This window comes from Balaenoptera ricei, chromosome 20 (genome assembly GCF_028023285.1).
Source record: "Balaenoptera ricei isolate mBalRic1 chromosome 20, mBalRic1.hap2, whole genome shotgun sequence".
NCBI lineage: Eukaryota > Metazoa > Chordata > Mammalia > Artiodactyla > Balaenopteridae > Balaenoptera > Balaenoptera ricei.
In genome coordinates, this window is record NC_082658.1 from 39997022 (window position 1) to 40016589 (window position 19568).

The window sequence follows — 19568 nt, forward strand, 5'->3', positions numbered from 1 at the left end:
AATACCAGAGGAAGGCAATTTGGTAATTTAATTTTTAAAACTTACATTTTACCTACCTGTCTTTGAAAAGTGATAATGTCTATGGTGTAAAAAACAAGAAGAACAAAAGGGTTTGTATTAAAAAGTCTCCCACACTCAGTTTCTCAGCCATTCTTTTTCCTGCCCCAGATGCAGCTGTTATTGGTTTCTTATGAATCCTGTCAGAATTGTAAAAGCAAGGATATACATATAATATACAGACAAATTATACATGGTACTTGTACATACTCATATGAAACACATATGTGTCTCTACTCTCTTGCAAATAAGTGTGTTATCAAAGTCTTTGATCATTTTTCTGCCTGATTGGTTAAAAAATGCATCTCATACTTTTAATGTATACTTCTCTTTCTTGTTATGAGGGAGGTTGAGTATCTTTTCAAATATCTGGTTATCTCCTTTGTCAATTAGGTTGTTGGTCTTTTTTTCTTTTCTTTTTTACTGTTTTACAGGGTTCTTCAATATTAAATTAGGCCTTTATTTGTGTTATGAATTCCAGAACAGCGTTTTTTTAAAAAAATAACTGATTTGTTCTTGGTCTTTTGACTTTGTTTATAATGTTTACGTTCCAAATTCCTTAATGTATCTAGTTCTATTTCTGGACTTTTCTATATTTTCTTTTTCATTGATCTATACTGTTTTGATTATTGTAGTTCATTAATATTTTGTGTGTCTAGTTCCTCTTTATTACCCTTTTATTTAAGATGTCTTTTGGCTATTCTTGCTTGTTTATTTTTACATATGTACTTTAGAGTTAACCTATATAGTTAACAAAATATCCTTGATATATTTTATAGATTATTTGGAAGAGAACTGACTTCTTTATGATAGTAAGTCATCTACTTAAGACCGTGCTTTGTTTCTATCTGATTTTTTCTTTATTTCCTTCAGTCATGTTTAAAGTTTTCTTATTAATTTTTTTCAGCTTTATTGAGGTATGATTGACAAAATTGTAAGATATTTAAAGTATACATCATGATGATTTGATATACCTGTAGATCATGAAAGAATATCCCATATCTAATTAATTAAGCATCCTCTTACTAACTTCTTAAATGTATTTTTAAGTTAATTTTTAAGTTGATTCTTAGTAATTTACCTTTTATTTCTGTGTAATTGAGATTTTTTCTTCTATTACATTTTCTAATTAGTTGTAGTTTTATACATAAAGAATATTAATTTCTCTTTGTTTCCCCCAAACCACATTTATTGTTGTTGTTGTTTTTTCCTGAGCCACATTAATGACTTCTTCTATTTGTAATAGTTTCAATACATTTTCTCAGGTTTTCTAAGTATATAATCATATCTTCTGTAAATAATGATCATTTACCTTCTTTGCAATTTTTATAATATCTCAGGAAAAAAGTGTTAAGTGTAATAATAGTAACAGATTGAATGATCATAAAAGCTGAAAGAACAGATATAAACTCAGATAGTCCCAGGCACCCGGGAAGTATGGTCATCCTTGTCTCATTTGAGGCCTTAATTAGAGTGCTTCTAGTTTCTGTAAGTAAGCATGATACTGGCTTTTGAAACCTTTTACATATGTATATAAGTTATAATAATAAAACATATAAGTTATATATTTTTTATATATACATTATATGTTAAATGACATATAAATTATATTATTGATTTAATTATATATTTATCATATGTTTTTTCTTGATAGTCATTTTATTCCTATTTTGTTCAGCATTTTCATCAAGGATTAATATTAAACTGTAAAGATGAATACGATTTATTTTCACATTTTATTTTTTAATATGTTAAAGTGTATTGATAAATGTCCTAATACTGAATTATTCTTCTGTTCTTGGCTTTTTGGTTTTGTGTGTGTGTGTGTGTGTGTGTGTGTGTGTGTGTGTGTGTGTTTTGTGTATGTGTAGAAGAGTCCTATTTGCTATTACATTTAGAATTCATTGTTGTAATAATTCATTAGTTTCAGTCATTTTCATCAATGGTTGTTCTGCAGTTAGCTGTGATTTTGGTGTGCTTATGAGAGGAGGTGAGCTCGGGGTCTTTCTACTCTGCCATCTTGGCCTGCCAGGTAATATTCATTAGTGATATTATACCAAATCTAGATAAACTGAGAGAAAGTTTATCTAGATCTGGTTTAGGATCAATGTTGGATTTGTTTTATAAAAACGTATTTGTAAATGCTCCTTATTTTTAGAATCTTTTTTTAAGGAAATTTCATACACGAAGCAGAGAGAGGGCAGAATAATGAACCTTCTTGTGCCCATCACTCAGCTTTAACAATTATCAATATATTTTACCTCCCCTGTTTGTTTTATTTACCCCCTGCCATTTTTTTCTTTTCTTTTTTGAGGGAATCAGTGGAGGAAAGAGTGAGGGACTAGAATATTTTAAAGCAACTATCAGACATCATATATCTATTTACCCATAAAACAATTTATGTATTTAAAACAGATAAATACTTTTAAAAACATAGCAATGACATTTAAAAAGTAATATTATTATAGCTGGAAAAAACCAGTAATTCTTAGTCTAATATCCATCCTGGTTGAAATTTTCTTTGATTGCTTAAAAAATGTCATTTTAGAGTTGGCTTTTTAAATATCAGAATCCAAACAAGGTATGTGCATGACATTTCTTTTAAGAGAGGTGCCATTTATTTGTTGAAAAAACTGTGTTATGTGTTCTGTGGGATTCCTCATATTCAGGATTTGTTTGAATTTGTCCACCTGGTGTCGTTTAAGATAGTCCTCTATCCCCATATTTCTAGTAATGGTAGTTAGGTCTACAGGTTGAATTAGATTCAGGTTTGATTTTGTCCTTGTTTTTTGCTTTTTTGTTTTTCAGAATAACACAAGTCCTGTATACTTGCTGTTAACATTACTCAGGAGGCAAATAATGTCCAATTATCTCTCCTTGTAATAATAGATCAGTACTGTGTTTTGATGTCATTTGATATTTTTCTACATCATTTTTAATGACTACATTGCATTCTTTTGAATGGCTGTTCTATAATTTCTAATCTCTATGACTGGATGTTTAAGTGAGAGTCTTTTTCATTTACGATGCTACTTACTTAGTGGGTTTAATTATTATATTGAAGATTCAGAGACGTTTTCAATTTAGGGAAATTCTCTCTTGTTATTTCTTTGATATTTCAACCCCTGACTTAATCAGGAGTGATTTGCTTTTGAAGAATTAGAAGCCTACTCCAGAAAGATCAAGCAAGATATACAGCTGCCCTTATTGGAACTCAGAGGTTTTTAGGCAGCTTCTGTCTTCTCTTTGGGGCCTCAAGTGTGTCTTTTCTGCCTCTGTGTGCAGAGTTCTCTCATTTCTTGTAGATTGTTTTTTTCTGGATACTTATTCTCTGTCATATGACCTTACCATCACATCTCGAAATGAAAGGCTTAAAGTCTTTGAAATGTTCTGGTCTGTTCCCTGTAGTATAATCAACTCAGTCTAAATGACCCAAATACAGATTCCTAGGAAAGTGAATCTTACTGGTCTTGCTATATTTGGGAGTGTGTTTGGGCTTGGTCATGTGTTATTAATGTAGATACTGGGTCTACCTTTTCAGCAGGGGCTATAATTGATGAACGGTTTTCAGAATAAAGAGTTGAACATGTGTCTAAAGAGGTGCCTAGTATAACATCTTTATCATATATACTAAATTCTTACATATATGAGAATATGTACTATTTTTAACCATCTTTTTTCTAAAAATTTTTGGTTATTCTCACTAGTTTATTTTCCAGATTAAGTTTAGAACCCACAGTAATAATTAATTAATTGTTAATTTTAACATTGTCTTCATCAAGTAATATAGCTATTTGAAGCAGGAGATTTTAAGAGAGTTGAACAGAGCAAACTGAAGGGTTACTCTATTAGGATAGCATCTATGAATAAAATTCTTACTATGCGGATTTGAATTCCTTTGGAAGTTTGGCACCAGACTGAACACTGGTCTAAGTCAAAATTTTCTCTTTAGTCCTGTGGTAATATTTAAAATCTACACTTCTGCTATGGTAGCTGATAGCCACATGTGACTATTTAATTAAAATTCAGTTCCTCAGTTGCACTAATCACATTTCAAGTTCTCAGTAGCCATATGTGGCTAGTGGCAAGTACATTCAGTAGTGCAGGTAAAGAACATTCCACCATCGCAGAAAGTTCTATTGGGTAGTGCTGCTTTAGAGGCTTGTATATTGATAATAACTTGTCTACTAATTTTTAAAAATTTTTTAAAAATATATTTATTTATTTATTTATTTAGGCTGGGCCAGATCTTAGTTGTGGCAGGCAGGATCTTCGTTGCAGCACATGGGATCTTCATTGTGGCATGTGGGATCTTGAGTTGTGGCATGCGGACTCTTAGTTGTGGCATGCATACAGGATCTAGTTCCCTGATCAGGGATCAAACCCAGGCCTGCTGCATTGTGAGCGTGGAGTCTTACCCACTGGTCCACCAGGAAAGTCCCAACTTGTCTAGTAATTTTTAATAGTGGTGAAAGACGCAAAAATGTCTATTTTGTATAAGTTTTATTTATAGCATTTTGGTCAGTATGTAGAAGATGATGTCACACAGGATGGCTTTGTTTTCTCATTTTAAAAGGGTCGTTGAAGAAAGTTTGAAAAATACCAAAATACTATACAATAAAGGAGAAAATAAAAATGTCAGGCAATCCCAAGGGATAGGATTTTTGAAGTATAATATACAAGTGCAAATATAAGAGTGCAGCTGGATTAATTTTCACCCACTAAATAATATACATATATGTCTTTTTACCACAGGTTCTCTATTCCTGGGTTCTTTTTGATTCATGGCTTGATTGTTTGGATTTCATAATCATGTAGTTTTGTTCAAGAATAGTACATAAATATATTTCTTATTATACCACATCAAGAGGCACATGATGCCAGTTTGTCTCACTACTGCTAATGTTAAAATTGACCATTTGGTTGAAGTGGTGACTACCAGGTCTCCATTATAAAGGCACATTTTTCTTTTGTAAATAATAAGTAATCTGTGGGGTGATATTTGGAGACTATGTGAATATCTTGTTTCCCAACAGCTTTTCACCCCAGTGATTTTAGCATCCATTTATGTACCTTGCAGGAATCACTTATTACATGGGAGTTGCAAAATGGTGATTTTTAAAATTTTGTCGTTCTATTTATAATTTTTAGCTAGCATTCTTCTCTAAGGAAGAACTTTCCCTTTTTCTCCCACTTCCTTTCTTTGATTCTTCTTTTTTCCTTTTTGTTGTTGTTATTGTTGTAAATACCCCAGGTATTTCTCATGAAGTTGGTCAGTGTGACTAATCACTATACTTTGAGACTCACTGCTATAGTCACATCTGTATAAGTTCTACTGTACCAGGAAAATTTTTGCTTTATACAGGTTGGTCATCTTTATAATGTGTTTGTTCTCAAACTGAGAAGTCTTACAGAATATAATTGTTCTAGTATAAATTTAGATTAAAAATTAAAAATACCACTTTGGGTTTTTCTTGATTATAAACTTTTCAGAATCTGAGGCAACTGTGTTAAGGAATTCCCATTTACACTAGGCAAGAAAGTAAACAGTAAGTGGAGAGTAGGGTAACAAACACTTATGGTATCAAAAAACAACCGTGAAAAGGATCTGTCTTAATGTGCTAGCCCATTGCAGTTTAACATATTGCTTACAACCTTCACAATAGAATTTGAGTGACTTCAGTTACACATTCCAGGAGACTGGCAGTCTGTTACAATCAGAGTCTGAACTTTAGAGCAGGCTAATTTACAGCAATGGGATGAAGAAAGTTGTGGATTTGTATTACACACTCTCACCTGACACTGTATCTGATCCCTTACCTGCCGATTGACATCTTGAATGAGCTCTTTGAAGCAAGTTCCAGCTTAATTAAAACGTTTGCTTGGTTAGCAGTGATCTGTGAAAGCCTGTGATAAATATTGAATCAGGTTCACCTGCTGGTTGCTGTGAGTAGATAAACAGCTGCCTTGTGCAGTTTAATCATGAAACTGGCAGTAGAGTACTACTGTTTGAATTTTTAAAAAAGAATAGTGGAAAAGGTATAGTTATGTCACTTTGGCTGTCTTACTAGAGTGTGTGCTTATGTGAGATTTTGCACAACAGGCATTCAGTACCTGTTTAGATGGCTTGGACAACAGCAAATGGTTGATAAAGATTAACAGTAAACCCTCCTTCACATGCCTCAAAGTATAATTCGGTATTCATTGACTTTTTTACCACTAGCTCTTTAGGTGCATGATGTTTTGAAATAAAAAAGGGCAGTATTTTGCTTTTTTGCCAAGTTATATGGTAGGTAAAAATGATCCTGTTAAAGCTTTAAGATTTAAGGTTATGACTTCCAACTTCTCACAAATTATCATGAATTTTGTAGCAACTTGAAGAACTTTAGATTTTACTTTTTCATCTGTAAAATGGAGTTAGAAATAAACATTAGTGAACTAAGTGTTTTAGAATTATGTTAACATTATGTAATTAACAAACATTAAAAGAGAAATTAATTTACAAGCAGTAGAGGAACCCTTATAAAATTATCTTCTTTGGACTATCAACTTGTTTATTCCTTTACAGAATTAATGTGACTAACCAAGTTGGTTGTTAAGAAAATGCTATTTCTATTTTATTTCCACTGTAAAATCAGACATAAATTCTGGAATAAAGACCTCATCCAAATAGGTCACAATCTTCTTTGAGCACATGATGAAAGTTATGGACTGACTTTCTAAAAATGCATACAAAATTGTGTTTGTAGTTTCTGGATGATCTCAAACTCTCTCCTCTGTAACAGTCCATGGATGTAAGTTAAGAACCTATTTCCTAATAAATTAGTTGAAAATTTTGGTCAGGAGGGATTAAGATGAAAGTTATTCTGCTAGGTATTAAGCTGCTGAGGAGGAACAAGTGTATTTGCTGTTTTAGGTTCCTTTTGAAGCACTTTTTAGCATTTTTCAAGTATATTGTCTATTACAGTCCTTAGCTCCAAGGGTTATCTAACATAGTGGGGCTTCCTAATTCTTTTCATAAAGTTTTCATAGTTTTATTCCTGTCATCAATTTGTTTGGAAGTTTATGGGGAGAATAAAATGTTATTTAAGTCATACTCAGCCTGCTCAACAATTTTTTTTGATATTTATCTATGTCAATACATGGGACTCTCTGGTTCATATTTTTTTATTATATACAATATTCCATAGATTGACAGAACTGCACAGTTTATCCATTGTTTTGTTGACACGCTTGGCTTATTCTCCTCACTATTAAAACAGTACTGCAAAGAATATCCCTATTGTATCTGTCTTAATTTGCAAGAGCTTCTCTGGCATGTATGCCTAGCAGGGTCATGCTGGATCAAAGGGTCTGTGTATCCTTGATTTCACTAGATCACCAATTTGTTCTCCAAAGTGGATGTGCCACTTTATACTTGGATCAGCAGTATATGAGAGAGTTGCTGTATATCCTCTCTACCCAGTCTGGTGGATGTGAAATGGAATCTAATTATGGTTTTAATTTGCATTTTCCTAATTAGTAATGAGGTTGAGCATTAGGTTGCACATCTTTTCAGATGTTTATTGGCTTTTCCGCTTTTCTCTCCTTTGATTTTCTTCTTCTTGGGCTCTTTCTTCTATTGGGTTTGTTTTTTAAAAATTAATTTGCTGGAATTCTTTATATATTGTGACTAATGATCCTCAGTTGGTTATATACAGTGCACATGTCTTCTCGAGATTGTGTTTTCAGTCATTTGTGCCTTTGGTGTATTGTTTAAGAAATCCTTTCCTATGTTGAGATCATAAAGATATTTTCCTGTATAGGGGCAGAGAGTTTATGGCCCACAAAGCCTAGAATATTTACTTTCTGGCCCTTTACAGAAAAAGTTTGTTGACACTTGCTCTAAAGAGTCTCTTATTTGAGAATTTTTGGTTTTTTCCCTTTTGGAATATAATGTCCATCTTGTTACAAAATATTTGACTTAAATGTCAACTAATAATAAGTTAAAATAGTTTTTATGAAGTAAATTGTATAGCTTATCCTTAAGAATATTTTGTAGTTGCATTCCGGAAATAATGCACTTAGAGTACCAACTTTAAACAGTTCTTTACCTCGTGAGTGAAACTGGTATTGATAAACACACCTTGTAGAACAATTAAAAAGTAAAGCCCTCTTTGTCAGTGGGGTGAAATTACCCTTGTCATTGTCTTCTACTTGGCTTGATATATCAGGAATTCTAACGTTTCTTGAATGAATGAATGAATGAATGAGAGAGTACATGTAGAGTGCTTAGCACAGGGACAGCCTTAATAAATGAAAGCTATTAATAATGAATATATCAGGATATGTGTTTATCACCCACAACTAAAGTGGCCCAGATATTAGCATAACAAGATGATTTTTCTTTTTGTTCTTGAAAAATAACAAATTGTCTTGTATTTTTTCTTTTAAAAGCTAACCTTTTTATTTTGAGGTAATTTTTTGATATGTGAAGAACTTCAAATTAGGGCATCAGTTAAGCATCTACAGATAAAATGTGGTGCATGGGTACAGTATTTGGTTTAGGGACATTAGTCACAATCCATCAATTAAAAGAAATTAAGTTATAGTTATATGCAAAACACCATGCTCAATGAATGAGTAGATGAAGTAATGTAAGACAGTTTCTGTCCTCAAAGAATTTTGGAGTGTGGTTGAAAGACAATGCATGCACATATGTTACTATTTCATGGACCTAGTTTTCCCTTTATTTCATACCAGTAAGCTTCCTTTTGGTCTCTTTTCCTCTCCACTTCTTTATTACTTATCTTTCATATTAAATATATCCCTTTATGCTTGCTTTTAGAATTCAGTTCATAAACTGCTTTTAGATACTCCCCTGACTTATGAATTTACAAAGTAACATCTCTGACAATGCAATAGTTTCTAACTACTCCTTTATTATTTTCCTTTTTAAGGCATAGTCACCATGCTAATTTTTATTTTTCCAAGTATTTAGGCATAGTAATTTTTGTTGTTGTGGGGAAAGGCTGGAGAGAGCTATGAAACTTTAGAGGTTGATGTAGTTATCTTAATCTACTTAAACTTCTGATTGTAGCCTTGTGAAAGGAATAGTGGCAAGGAATCAGCAGTTGGCCTTCAAGATCAAATGTTATATTCTTTATCCTTTCAAAAATTTTCAATTTATGTCTCTATGTAGTATGACAAGAGAGAGAATAAATAGAAATTGTTAGACACAAAATTTTCTAAAATCCTTGGTTGCTGACCTCCTAAGAACAGTTTTGGCTACTGTAAATTTGAGATGTATTTTTAAACAATTGACTTCCTGCATGTGGAACTAATAATAGAGCTGTCACACCCACATGTATCTCTTGTGTTTCTCTTTAAATGATAATAGATTTTTTTGCTGTTATTTGGGTTAAGTTTTCTTGCCTTTTGTTGAAGTAAAAGAACTCTAGACAGTTTCCAGCTATGGGAAAAGAAGCCATCTCCTAAAGAGTTTGGTTCTACCATACAGTGTAGCTATTTACAGTTCTTAGAGATTACAGGTTTTGGGAGCCCATGTGTTTTATCTTCTTGGCGTTCAGATATATTAGATGAGAGAGAATATTTTTAAATTTATTCTCCAGTTTCCTAATACAGTCTCTGTAAATTTAAAGAGCAAAAACAAAAGGAAGACATCCCTATGAAAGATAAACTTGATCATTTGTTAGCAGGAGAAATCCTTAGTGAAAAATATTTAATTTTGTTCCTCTATTGTTTCAAAACCCCTAGGTCAAAGGGTTTCAGAGAGAGGCCAGAAAATATTAGCCTATTATTGGAGTGGAGGATATTATGACTTCCTATCATTGCTGTTTCAGGATTCTTTCTCTAGTTTTCTTACAGAATTGAAACTTGCTGATTTTGGTACAAATAATTCTCTTTTGTTACTAAATAATTGTCTTTTTTAAGCCTCTGTTCTATTGCCAGATTCATTTTTTTCCATCTTCAAATATGATTATACCAAATCCTTTAAATAGAAACTCCAATAGAAGATCACTTCTGAAGAAAGAATTCCCCTTTAATATTGCAAATAAATAAGAATCACCTTTCTTAATTTCTATCTTCTACTCTACTTGTGCAACCACCCACTGAAAAACCATCTTCTTTGAGGAGTCACCCTTGAGTTCATAGATGGTATAATTACTTCAGAGCATTTTAAGACTTAACAAACAAAAACCATTTTTAGTATAAAATTAGCAGTGGTTTAAAATTTTCTCAGTTATGGAGTGAAAAACAAATTTAAGTTACCTAAATAAAGCTGCTCTAGTGGGAAGAGCTTTCTGAAACTAGTTCTTGATCTTTTATTTTTGTTAGTACAGCTACTAGCATAATATTTTAAGATAAGCAGATCCCTTTTTAAAATTATTAGTGCAAATACCCCTTTTAAAAATTAAAACATTTGAATACAAGGCAGCAAGTTACAAGTCTATATAATAGCATCCCTTTCTATTTGAAAAAATATGGAAGATATAATTATATGTAGAAGGGTCTGCAAGTTATTTGTGGTGGTGGTTGACTTATTTTGTATTTTTCTGTAGCATTTGAATTTTTTGTTTAGAAAAATAGTGGAATTAAAATAAAAGGAGTGGGTGATAAAGCTTTAAGTGGAATTCATGTTGAAAAGTGTTATATCAAAAAGTAGGTTTTCCGAGCCTTGAAAAAAGGCCACGTTATTGAGTTACTTTTATGCTTGTATATAATATATCCATGTGGAATATAACAATGCATTGAGCCCTAGCATTCTAATATTCAGAGTGAATTTAACTGTATCATAGGGAAGAGATATAATTGAGTGAAAGATTGAAGGTATGGAAAAGTCAACTAATTCTGCTACCAAGAGTTACCTTAATTCTTTTACTGAGTTAATTAATTAGTGTGATCATTGCAAAGGCTAGAAAGGAATTCAGTCAGAAATATCATGATATAGTTTGCATGCCATTTTCTGTGTGACCATAAATTGTTAGATATTGCAACATATGTAACATAAACCACATGTCAGCTGTTTCCTGCCTCACTGTTGACAAGAGCCCCATTCATAACTCTTCTTTTTATCCTTTCAGTGAATAAGTAATTATTCAATATAGAAGGCAGGATATTTGGAACTGGCTATTTAATGTGGCAGCACTCTGTAATGAAATCTGCTGTTACTGGCAACCTGAGAGGGGAATGTAACAATTCCAGCATGGCTGTAACTTTATCTGCTTTGACTGACTGTTTATTTGGCACATCAGTGAACCTTTTATCCCAGTGAGTGACAGCTCCAGAAGGGTCACATTTACATCCATTCTATCATGTATTGTAATATTTAATGGCGGACAAGGTTGAGCGAGACTGGGAGTAATTTGAACTTGCTTTTCCACTGAGTTGAGGCTAAAAGACAGCTTGATCCCCAGTATTGTGGTGTAACATGCTATGACTTAGCATTTGTTTATGAAGGCTAATCTTACTGATTATAATTTTAAAAAAATCTGCAGTTAAATGGTGTGTTTGTTCTACTAAACTAAAACTTTCTAGTACAAATTCTCTTAAGCTACTGTGCTATTTAGTTTTTTTCCCTATCAGTGACCATTCCTATAAACTAACCATTTCATAGTCTTTCTCTTAAATGAGGCTGCATTCTGTCTCATTTTATAGTAACTGAGGTTGAGAAGGGAGTAGTTATTAAGAATCCTTGGGTTCTAATATATAGCATTAAGCTTTTTTAATTTTTTTATTTTTGAGAGTTTGGAAACAGGAGAGAAAAACCAGCTAAATACTAGACTATACTCCTGATGTTCCATATGGTGCCTTTATATAACTATTTTAATTATGAAACTGAATTGAGTAAAATTGTCCAGGAAAAGCTATCCTGACTGGTAATTTTACTGATGGAGTTACATTCCATGACAGGTAATTGAATTTCAGATATACTTGTTCCACACAAGCAACCTGCCTTCATTATTAAATATTAATAATTTGCATTCATTTTCATACTTTTTCTAGAGAATAGTTTTCTCTTCTTGTTTTTGACTGATGCTTTAGATTCAACTTGATATTTCTATTCTTCTGTAAGCCATATTTAAAATGCTTTTTAAGATATTGGTATATTATAGGATATTTGAATGGACTGTGCTGTGAAGAAAAATAGCACTATCAACTCTAAATTGTAATATCACAATTTATATTAGGCTTTCACTTGAAGCCTAAGCAAAAATGAAAATTGTCTTCTGTTTTATCTTGTTTTTATAATTTATGAAAGAGGATAATTAAAATATACTTAAAACATTTGGAATTTGAGAGTTGGAGTAGTATGTTAGAAAACAATGCAAATATGGTAACATCATTTATAATGATAAAAATGGTTTATCATTTATCATTTATTTATGAAGGAGAACCAATTTGAAATTGAATTTGTAGTTTTTTCTTTAATGGCAAGTTTTAGATGATGTAACATCATAACATCATGAATTTCTCTTTATTTGACAGTTGTGATTCACTGCTTTTAGTTTTGATTCCATGAGAGGTTTGATAACAATTTTATGGTAGTCCAGACATTAGTTATCTTTTCTTTCCTTTGTTACAGCCCCCTGGTAACTGTTCTAGGTGCTGTTGTTCTACTAAACAAGGAAACAGTCAAGATTCTTCAAATACCGCTAAGAAGGATCATGGGGGGAAGTCCAAGATACCCAAAATATATTTTGGGACACGCACACACAAGCAGATTGCTCAGATTACTAGAGAGCTCCGGAGGACAGCATACTCAGGGGTCCCAATGACTATTCTTTCCAGCAGGGATCACACTTGTGTCCATCCTGAAGTAGTAGGTAACTTCAACAGAAATGAAAAGTGCATGGAATTGCTAGATGGAAAAAATGTGAGTAAGTTAATGTATTTTAGAGGAAAAATTAGGCTGAAAAGATTAAAATTACTTTTTAATGTGTTCATTTTATATGTACATTTACAGTGATAATCAAATAACTTATGAAAATCAAATTGATTGCTAGTGTTGATATTTTTTTAAAAATAATTTTACTGTAAGAAAATCTTTATTCAAGTTTTAAATAACGGGTTTTTGTCCTAAAGCTTGGGGATATTTATTTATTTCCTTGAAAATTAATTTTCATTTTAGTCACCCGTCTTCATACTTTCTTCTTTTAAATCTCTCTACCCAAAATAGTCAAACATGGATGTCATATGAGGAGATTAAAAACATTTAAGTGATTTAGTCTAACCAGATCTAATTAATGTATTTAACATATTTTAAAACTTCAAAATAAGATAGTTTATGTAGGCCCTCTCTTTGAGCAAATTTTAAAATGTTTTTTAATTGAGAAATGACTATACTGTCTAATAATTCTGATTAGTACAAACTTCTTTCAAAAAATTATGTTAAATTATTAACTGAAGATATGTTGATGGTTTTGAAATTTTCCGGGGATATCTAGAATAATACGAATTTTGGCTAGGTAGATAAATCTTTCTTACTAAAGACATGATTTTTTAATAATATTTTGGCAGTATTAGTTTGGCAGTCTGTGTACCAGTTTGATAACTAGTTTACTCTAAAATTGAAGTTATAATAATATATGGAAGTATAATAATATGGAATTATACCCAGAAATTATTGGTGAAGCATAAGCTGATAGTATATGAAATGACCAATGATATTTTAATATATTTTGAAAGTTCTGTCTTTCTGTATTTTGTCAAACATAAGTGATTCTACACAAAAGGTTAAGAGCTACAGCTTCTAGAGTTTCATTTAATTGATATATCACCTCCTACCATATAATGCGAATAGATTATTTTGTTTTATGCTTTTCTTTGTCATTGCTTTCTTTTATTAGATGGAAATTTATTCAAGCCTTATTTGGGGTTATTCAAAAGAAGCTTCAACAGATATTCAAACCTGATAATATGAAGTATAATTACTAAGGGGCTTCACTGGAAAAACTTAAGTGACTTGTTCAGAACCAGGAAGAGAATACAGAATAATTGAATCAAAACCATTGTTGAAATTCTGTGATCATACTTGTTTTCATATAAGTTCTTTTTAATTAACTGAGGAACTGTGAAATCTCTTCACTCTGTATGTTTAAAAAGTTCTCTTCAAAGAGATAAAAATACTAAAAATCCAAATGCTAAAAAAATAATAAAATAGAGAAAAGGCTGTTCATGATAAAACCCCATGAATTTTAAATTTTATTTATTTATTTATTTATTTATTTATTTATGGCTGTGTTGGGTCTTCGTTTCTGTGTGAGGGCTTTCTCCAGTTGCGGCAAGTGGGGGCCACTCTTCATCACGGTGCGCAGGCCTCTCACCACCGCGGCCCCTCCCATTGCGGAGCACAGGCTCCAGACGCGCAGGCTCAGTAGTTGTGGCTCACGGGCCTAGTCCGCTCCGCGGCATGCGGGATCTTCCCAGACCAGGGCTCGAACCCGTGTCCCCTGCATTGGCAGGCAGACTCTCAACCACTGCGCCACCAGGGAAGCCCGCCATGAATTTTATATTTAAGTAGACTTCTTTCCGTAAGTGGCTAACTGATGTACTAAATTCCTCAAATGCTTGAAATTTGTTTTCTGGCTATAATAGTCTATGTAAGAAGACTTGCTGGCGTTGTCATTATCTTTTACTACTTGTTATTGAGGAAATTATTATGTAATTTATTATGTATTTGTTATCCCGTTAGTAAAAACAATTATAAAGTTTAAGATTGTGTATTGAAAGCAAATATCTTATTTTATGTAATCTTCTAGAATCCTGCAGTGGTGGTTATGTTTTTTGATTGGTCTTTATCCTCCAAAGTTTGAATCATGTAAAAATAAAAATCCAATAGACTTTTTCATTGGCCTTTAGGTTCTGTTTTCAAGTAAACAATTCTTTTATTTTTGAATATTAGTATTATAAATAATTGAAGATACCTGCTTGTAGCTGTTTTGACCTAATTCTGCCTCAGAATGCCTAGCTCATAGGCATACTTGAACATTCTTTTTCTTGTTTCCAAGCCCTCAGGGTAATTTGGTATTGTAATGAGGGCCAATTACAAAGTCACTAAAGGTGTCTATGTTTACGATGGCTGAATTACCAAAGAGAAATGATAAATAGATACCTGACAGTTTGAGTGAAAAAGAGTTTAAAGTGTGATAACGCTTCCATTGACAGACTCCCCTCAGGGTTATATTACACTGCTAAAGTGGATGAGCTTTTCTGGTTTTGCTATCAGCCTCCACAGCAGTGTCATTCTAAGTGCCCTTAAAGTGTAAACTTTCTGAGTTTTTGGCTTGATCCAAAGGCACATGTGTTTTTGTTCACTGTTTCTTTTATTCTCCTATACTGGAAAAGCAATGCACTTATCTGCTAAAAGTTAAATTTTGTTTCAACTAAGAAAAAATAATCTTAACTAGCCCTAGAAATAACTCTAAAAAGTTGTTTTAGGTATAGAAGAATATCTATTTTTTGTTAAGATGAGATTTAACAGTCCATAACCATAGACTCTGAAGGCACCTTAGTGATCATTTTGTACAAATAAAAGCTTTCAGAATAGTATGGAAGATACTTGGAATGAAGAAATGGTGAATGTCATATTATTAAGCTCAATCTGTATCAAGCTCAGTATGAAAGATACTTGGCACATCTCCAACTGTCTCTTGACCTCAGAATCATAGAATTTTAGAGCTAGAAGGAACCTTAGAAATGGCATAGTCAGTGGGTCAGAGGAATCTTAAAAGGCTTCTAATTCAACTACTCTTTTGATGCCTAGTCACATGAGAAAAATGGGCCCTGAAGTTTGCCCAGTGTCAGACAACTAATTAGCAAGAAAGGAAGCAAGTCTTCTAACTGCTAACCATTGCTGTTTTCACTACACTAGAAACAAAAACGAAAGATGGCATCATGGTGTGGGGAAGTTGACATGACATGAAGGGTAAAAAAGAGTAGTAGAGATTAGACAAAGTAAGTGAAAATAATATAAAAATGAAGCAAATAAAGAAGGTTAGGTGAGCCCTTTCTTCCTAATTTTTATTTTTAATACCTTGGAGGACCAATAAGCAGCATGGCTTTAGGAGAATTAGCAGTCCTCAGCTGATCATGCCTTGTCCTTGGATTTGCTGACATTCTTTTATAGGTTATGACCTTTTTATGATTTACTCCATTTCTAGCAATGTCTAGATATTTTTGTGTATGGCAAAAGGCAAACATAGATTTGCCTTTTGTATAGTTCATAGATAAAAATACACACACACACACACACACACACACACACACATATATATGTACATATCCCCCCACTGGTTAAGGACAGCAAACTGGGAAAGATAAATATGGATTTCAAAATCACATTTAATTTTTTTTCGATATATAAAATTAATGAATTAAAATGGCTCATTATTTCACCACTTAGTCCCAAATGACAATTGAAAAAGAAAAGTAACATATATACATGGTTAGAGACTCAAAATTACAGAAAGGCATTAAATGAAAAGATCTCTCTTTCCAGTTCTTTCCATCCCCTTAAGGGAACTACTGTGGGTATTCTTCTAAAACATTTAAAATATGTATTTTCTATAATGTATGTGTATAGATTATTTTTAAAGCTTAAACCCATCAGCACATAGACAAATCTAACTTATTTTTAAAGGGCTATATCTTTTGTATGAATTTTTGCCACAATTTATTTAACATATCCCCTGTGGGTAGACATTTGGTTTATTTCCAATTTGGGGGGCTATTAAACAGTGTGGTATATATACAATTAAATGGTGAAATTTTATTTGGTAGTTACTGACAAATTTCCTGTGCACTTCTAATGGAAGTAGAAGTTTATACTTCTAACTTTATACACCTTTTAATAGGATATGCCACACCTTTGCTAGGACTGGATTTTATCAAACATCTTATTTTTTGATTGGTTCATGTTAATAAAATTTTTTTACTTCCAATAATAGAATGGCAAAGGACATTAGTAAATAGTACATGAAAGAAGGTATGCAAATTACTGTTGAAACTTGTTAGAATGTTCATACAGTGTAATGTTAAACCTTGCTAGAAAGTGTAAAAAATACAAATCAAAACAACAGTCTTCTATTTTTACCTTTAAGATAGGCAAAGGTAAGAAAAGATAATGTTGATAAAGGTGTGGAAAAAGGATAATGTAAAATGCTTTACATTTTCTGGAGAATAATTTGGTGATATGGTTTTCAAGAAACTTAAAAATATTTATACTCTCTGATCCCATAATGCCATTTCTAAAGCTGTATACTAAGAAAATATTTAGAAATGAGCATAAAAATTCTTATTGCAGCATTATTTATAAAGCAAAAATTGAGAACAGTCTAAATGTCCAGTAATAAACTGGTTCATCAACTATGGCACATTAATCCAGTGTACATATATAGGCAACAATGAAAAAAAACTTGGTGATATGAAAAAATATTTCTGATAGGATTTTTAATAAAATAGGCTAAGAGAAAACAGGAGATCCCAGTTTTGTAAAAAAAAAATTTAGTGGCTAGATTGTTACTAATCCTCAGTGCCTGGGGATAATTTGCTTTGTTCTCATTATTTTAAAATTGGGTCACATTATAGAGATATATCCACAAGTACATATGTATAGAAGAAATGTGAAATGAAATACATCAAAATCTTGATAGTACATTCTTTGTATAATGGGATTTTAGGTAATTTAGGGCTTTTTGGTACTCTTGTATTTTCCAACTTTTTGTAGTGAATACTCTTTTTTTCCCCTAGGACATTTCTCCTGCCCTCCTTCCCACTTTCCATTCTTCCTTTGTTTTTACTTATTTATATTTGATTAAGTAATACTGTCTCATGGCTCAAATTGAAAAGGTACAAAAGTGTCTATAGAGAAAAATGTCTTTCAGTCCTGTCCCCAAGTCACTTGGTTCTCATCTTTGAAAGCAACTAGTGATACCATTGCTCTTGTTTATCCTTCCAGATCCTTCGAGAAATATTTTTGTCTAATATCACTTTAATCAGATCAAAGTCACAACAAACATACTTTTAAAAATATGTTTCTCAAGTTAATTTGGGGTATCTCCAGCTGTACTGATCTGGAGCTCTATCTGAGTTAACTAATATAGTTCTTTAAAATGGTTGTATTATAGATGTGGTGTATGTACTCTGTCTCCTCTGTTAAATCTTTACTTTGTGGCTTTAATGATGTTTCTAAAATTCTGAGGTAAACTTGTTTTATTTCTTCTGTTCTAGTATTGGTTCATATTTCAGCTATGCATTTTTTTTTTAGGGAAAATCCTGCTATTTTTATCATGGTGTTCATAAAATTAGTGATCAACACGTATTACAGACTCTCCAAGGGATGTGCAAGGCCTGGGATATAGAAGAATTCGTCAGCTTGGGGAAAAAACTAAAGGCATGTCCATATTACACAGCACGAGAACTAATGCAAGATGCTGACATAATATTTTGTCCCTACAACTATCTTCTAGATGCACAAATAAGGGAAAGTGTGAGTAGATATGTAAAAATTAAAAGAACTGTTTTCCTACTATTGGGATATAAGTGATGAATGTAAAGCTTTTAGATGTTTTAATGTCTTTTACTTTATTTTTTGCTTTATATTTAATTTATGGAAATGTGTAAGCAGATTAGAGTATTGAAAACTTATTCTAGGGGGTATTTAAAACTGAATTTTAGACATTGTCATTTTGATTTCCAAAGTAATAAGTACTTTTAAGGACCTAGTACTGAAGTGGAATCGTAACAGGGTTTTTTAACCTTGACGGTAATGACATTTTGGGCTAGATAATTCCTTGTTGTGGTGGGCTGTCTGTGCATTGTAGGATGTTTATTAGCATCTCTGGTTTTATCCACTAGGTGCCAGTGGTACCCTCACAGTTGTCACAATCAAAAATGTCTCCAGACATTGCCAAATATCCCCTGGGGTACAAAAAATTACCCCCATTTGAGACCCTTATATAGCGATCTCTTTATGAATAGAAAGAATTATTTTAAAACATTTATCTAAAGAATCTTGTGTTTTGAAGAACTTACGTTGGGAGAATATGCATGCTATGCAAATTATGCTCTGTGAACTTGGAATAAGTGAATTTGGATACAGCATTTGTGTTTATCTGCCTGGTTCTTAGAGACATCCAGTTGTTACAGCATAAGACAAAAAGTGAATAACTTCATATATTCAGTTGTTATTCCTCTCTTTAGATCTGACTGTACAACTTTCATTAGCTTTCTATTTCTATAAGTTTAAAATGAATAGGCATTATGTTTAATACCCCTGCTATCCTTCCTCTTATTTGGCTGCCTTTCAGCTAGATCTCTTTCCTTTGAGCAACTGTATATATCAATGCCAAGTCAGTCTTCTTAATATTACTTTTATAACATCTTTCCTCTGCTTAAAAATCTCTTATATCTCTCCTTTTTCATGGGATAAAGTCATATTTCTTAAGCTTACTCCCAAGATGATCAGTAGTCTGACCTGAATCTGCCTTTTCAGCCTTCTCTGCCACATA

At 32.3% G+C, this 19568-nt stretch overlaps 1 protein-coding gene across 5 annotated transcripts in view; it reads left to right on the forward strand.

Annotated features, from left to right (window-relative positions):
* Nucleotides 1–19568, forward strand: part of BRIP1 (BRCA1 interacting helicase 1) — a 194270-nt gene that overhangs the window by 51437 nt on the left and 123265 nt on the right. For 4 of the 5 annotated variants that reach the window (XM_059907199.1, XM_059907202.1, XM_059907198.1 and 1 more), the window contains exons 7-8: nucleotides 12644–12934; nucleotides 18326–18547. In XM_059907199.1, the coding sequence (XP_059763182.1) occupies nucleotides 12644–12934; nucleotides 18326–18547 (513 nt within the window). The remainder of the gene's footprint in view (nucleotides 1–12643; nucleotides 12935–18325; nucleotides 18548–19568) is intronic. The other variant, XM_059907203.1, reaches the window with a different exon arrangement.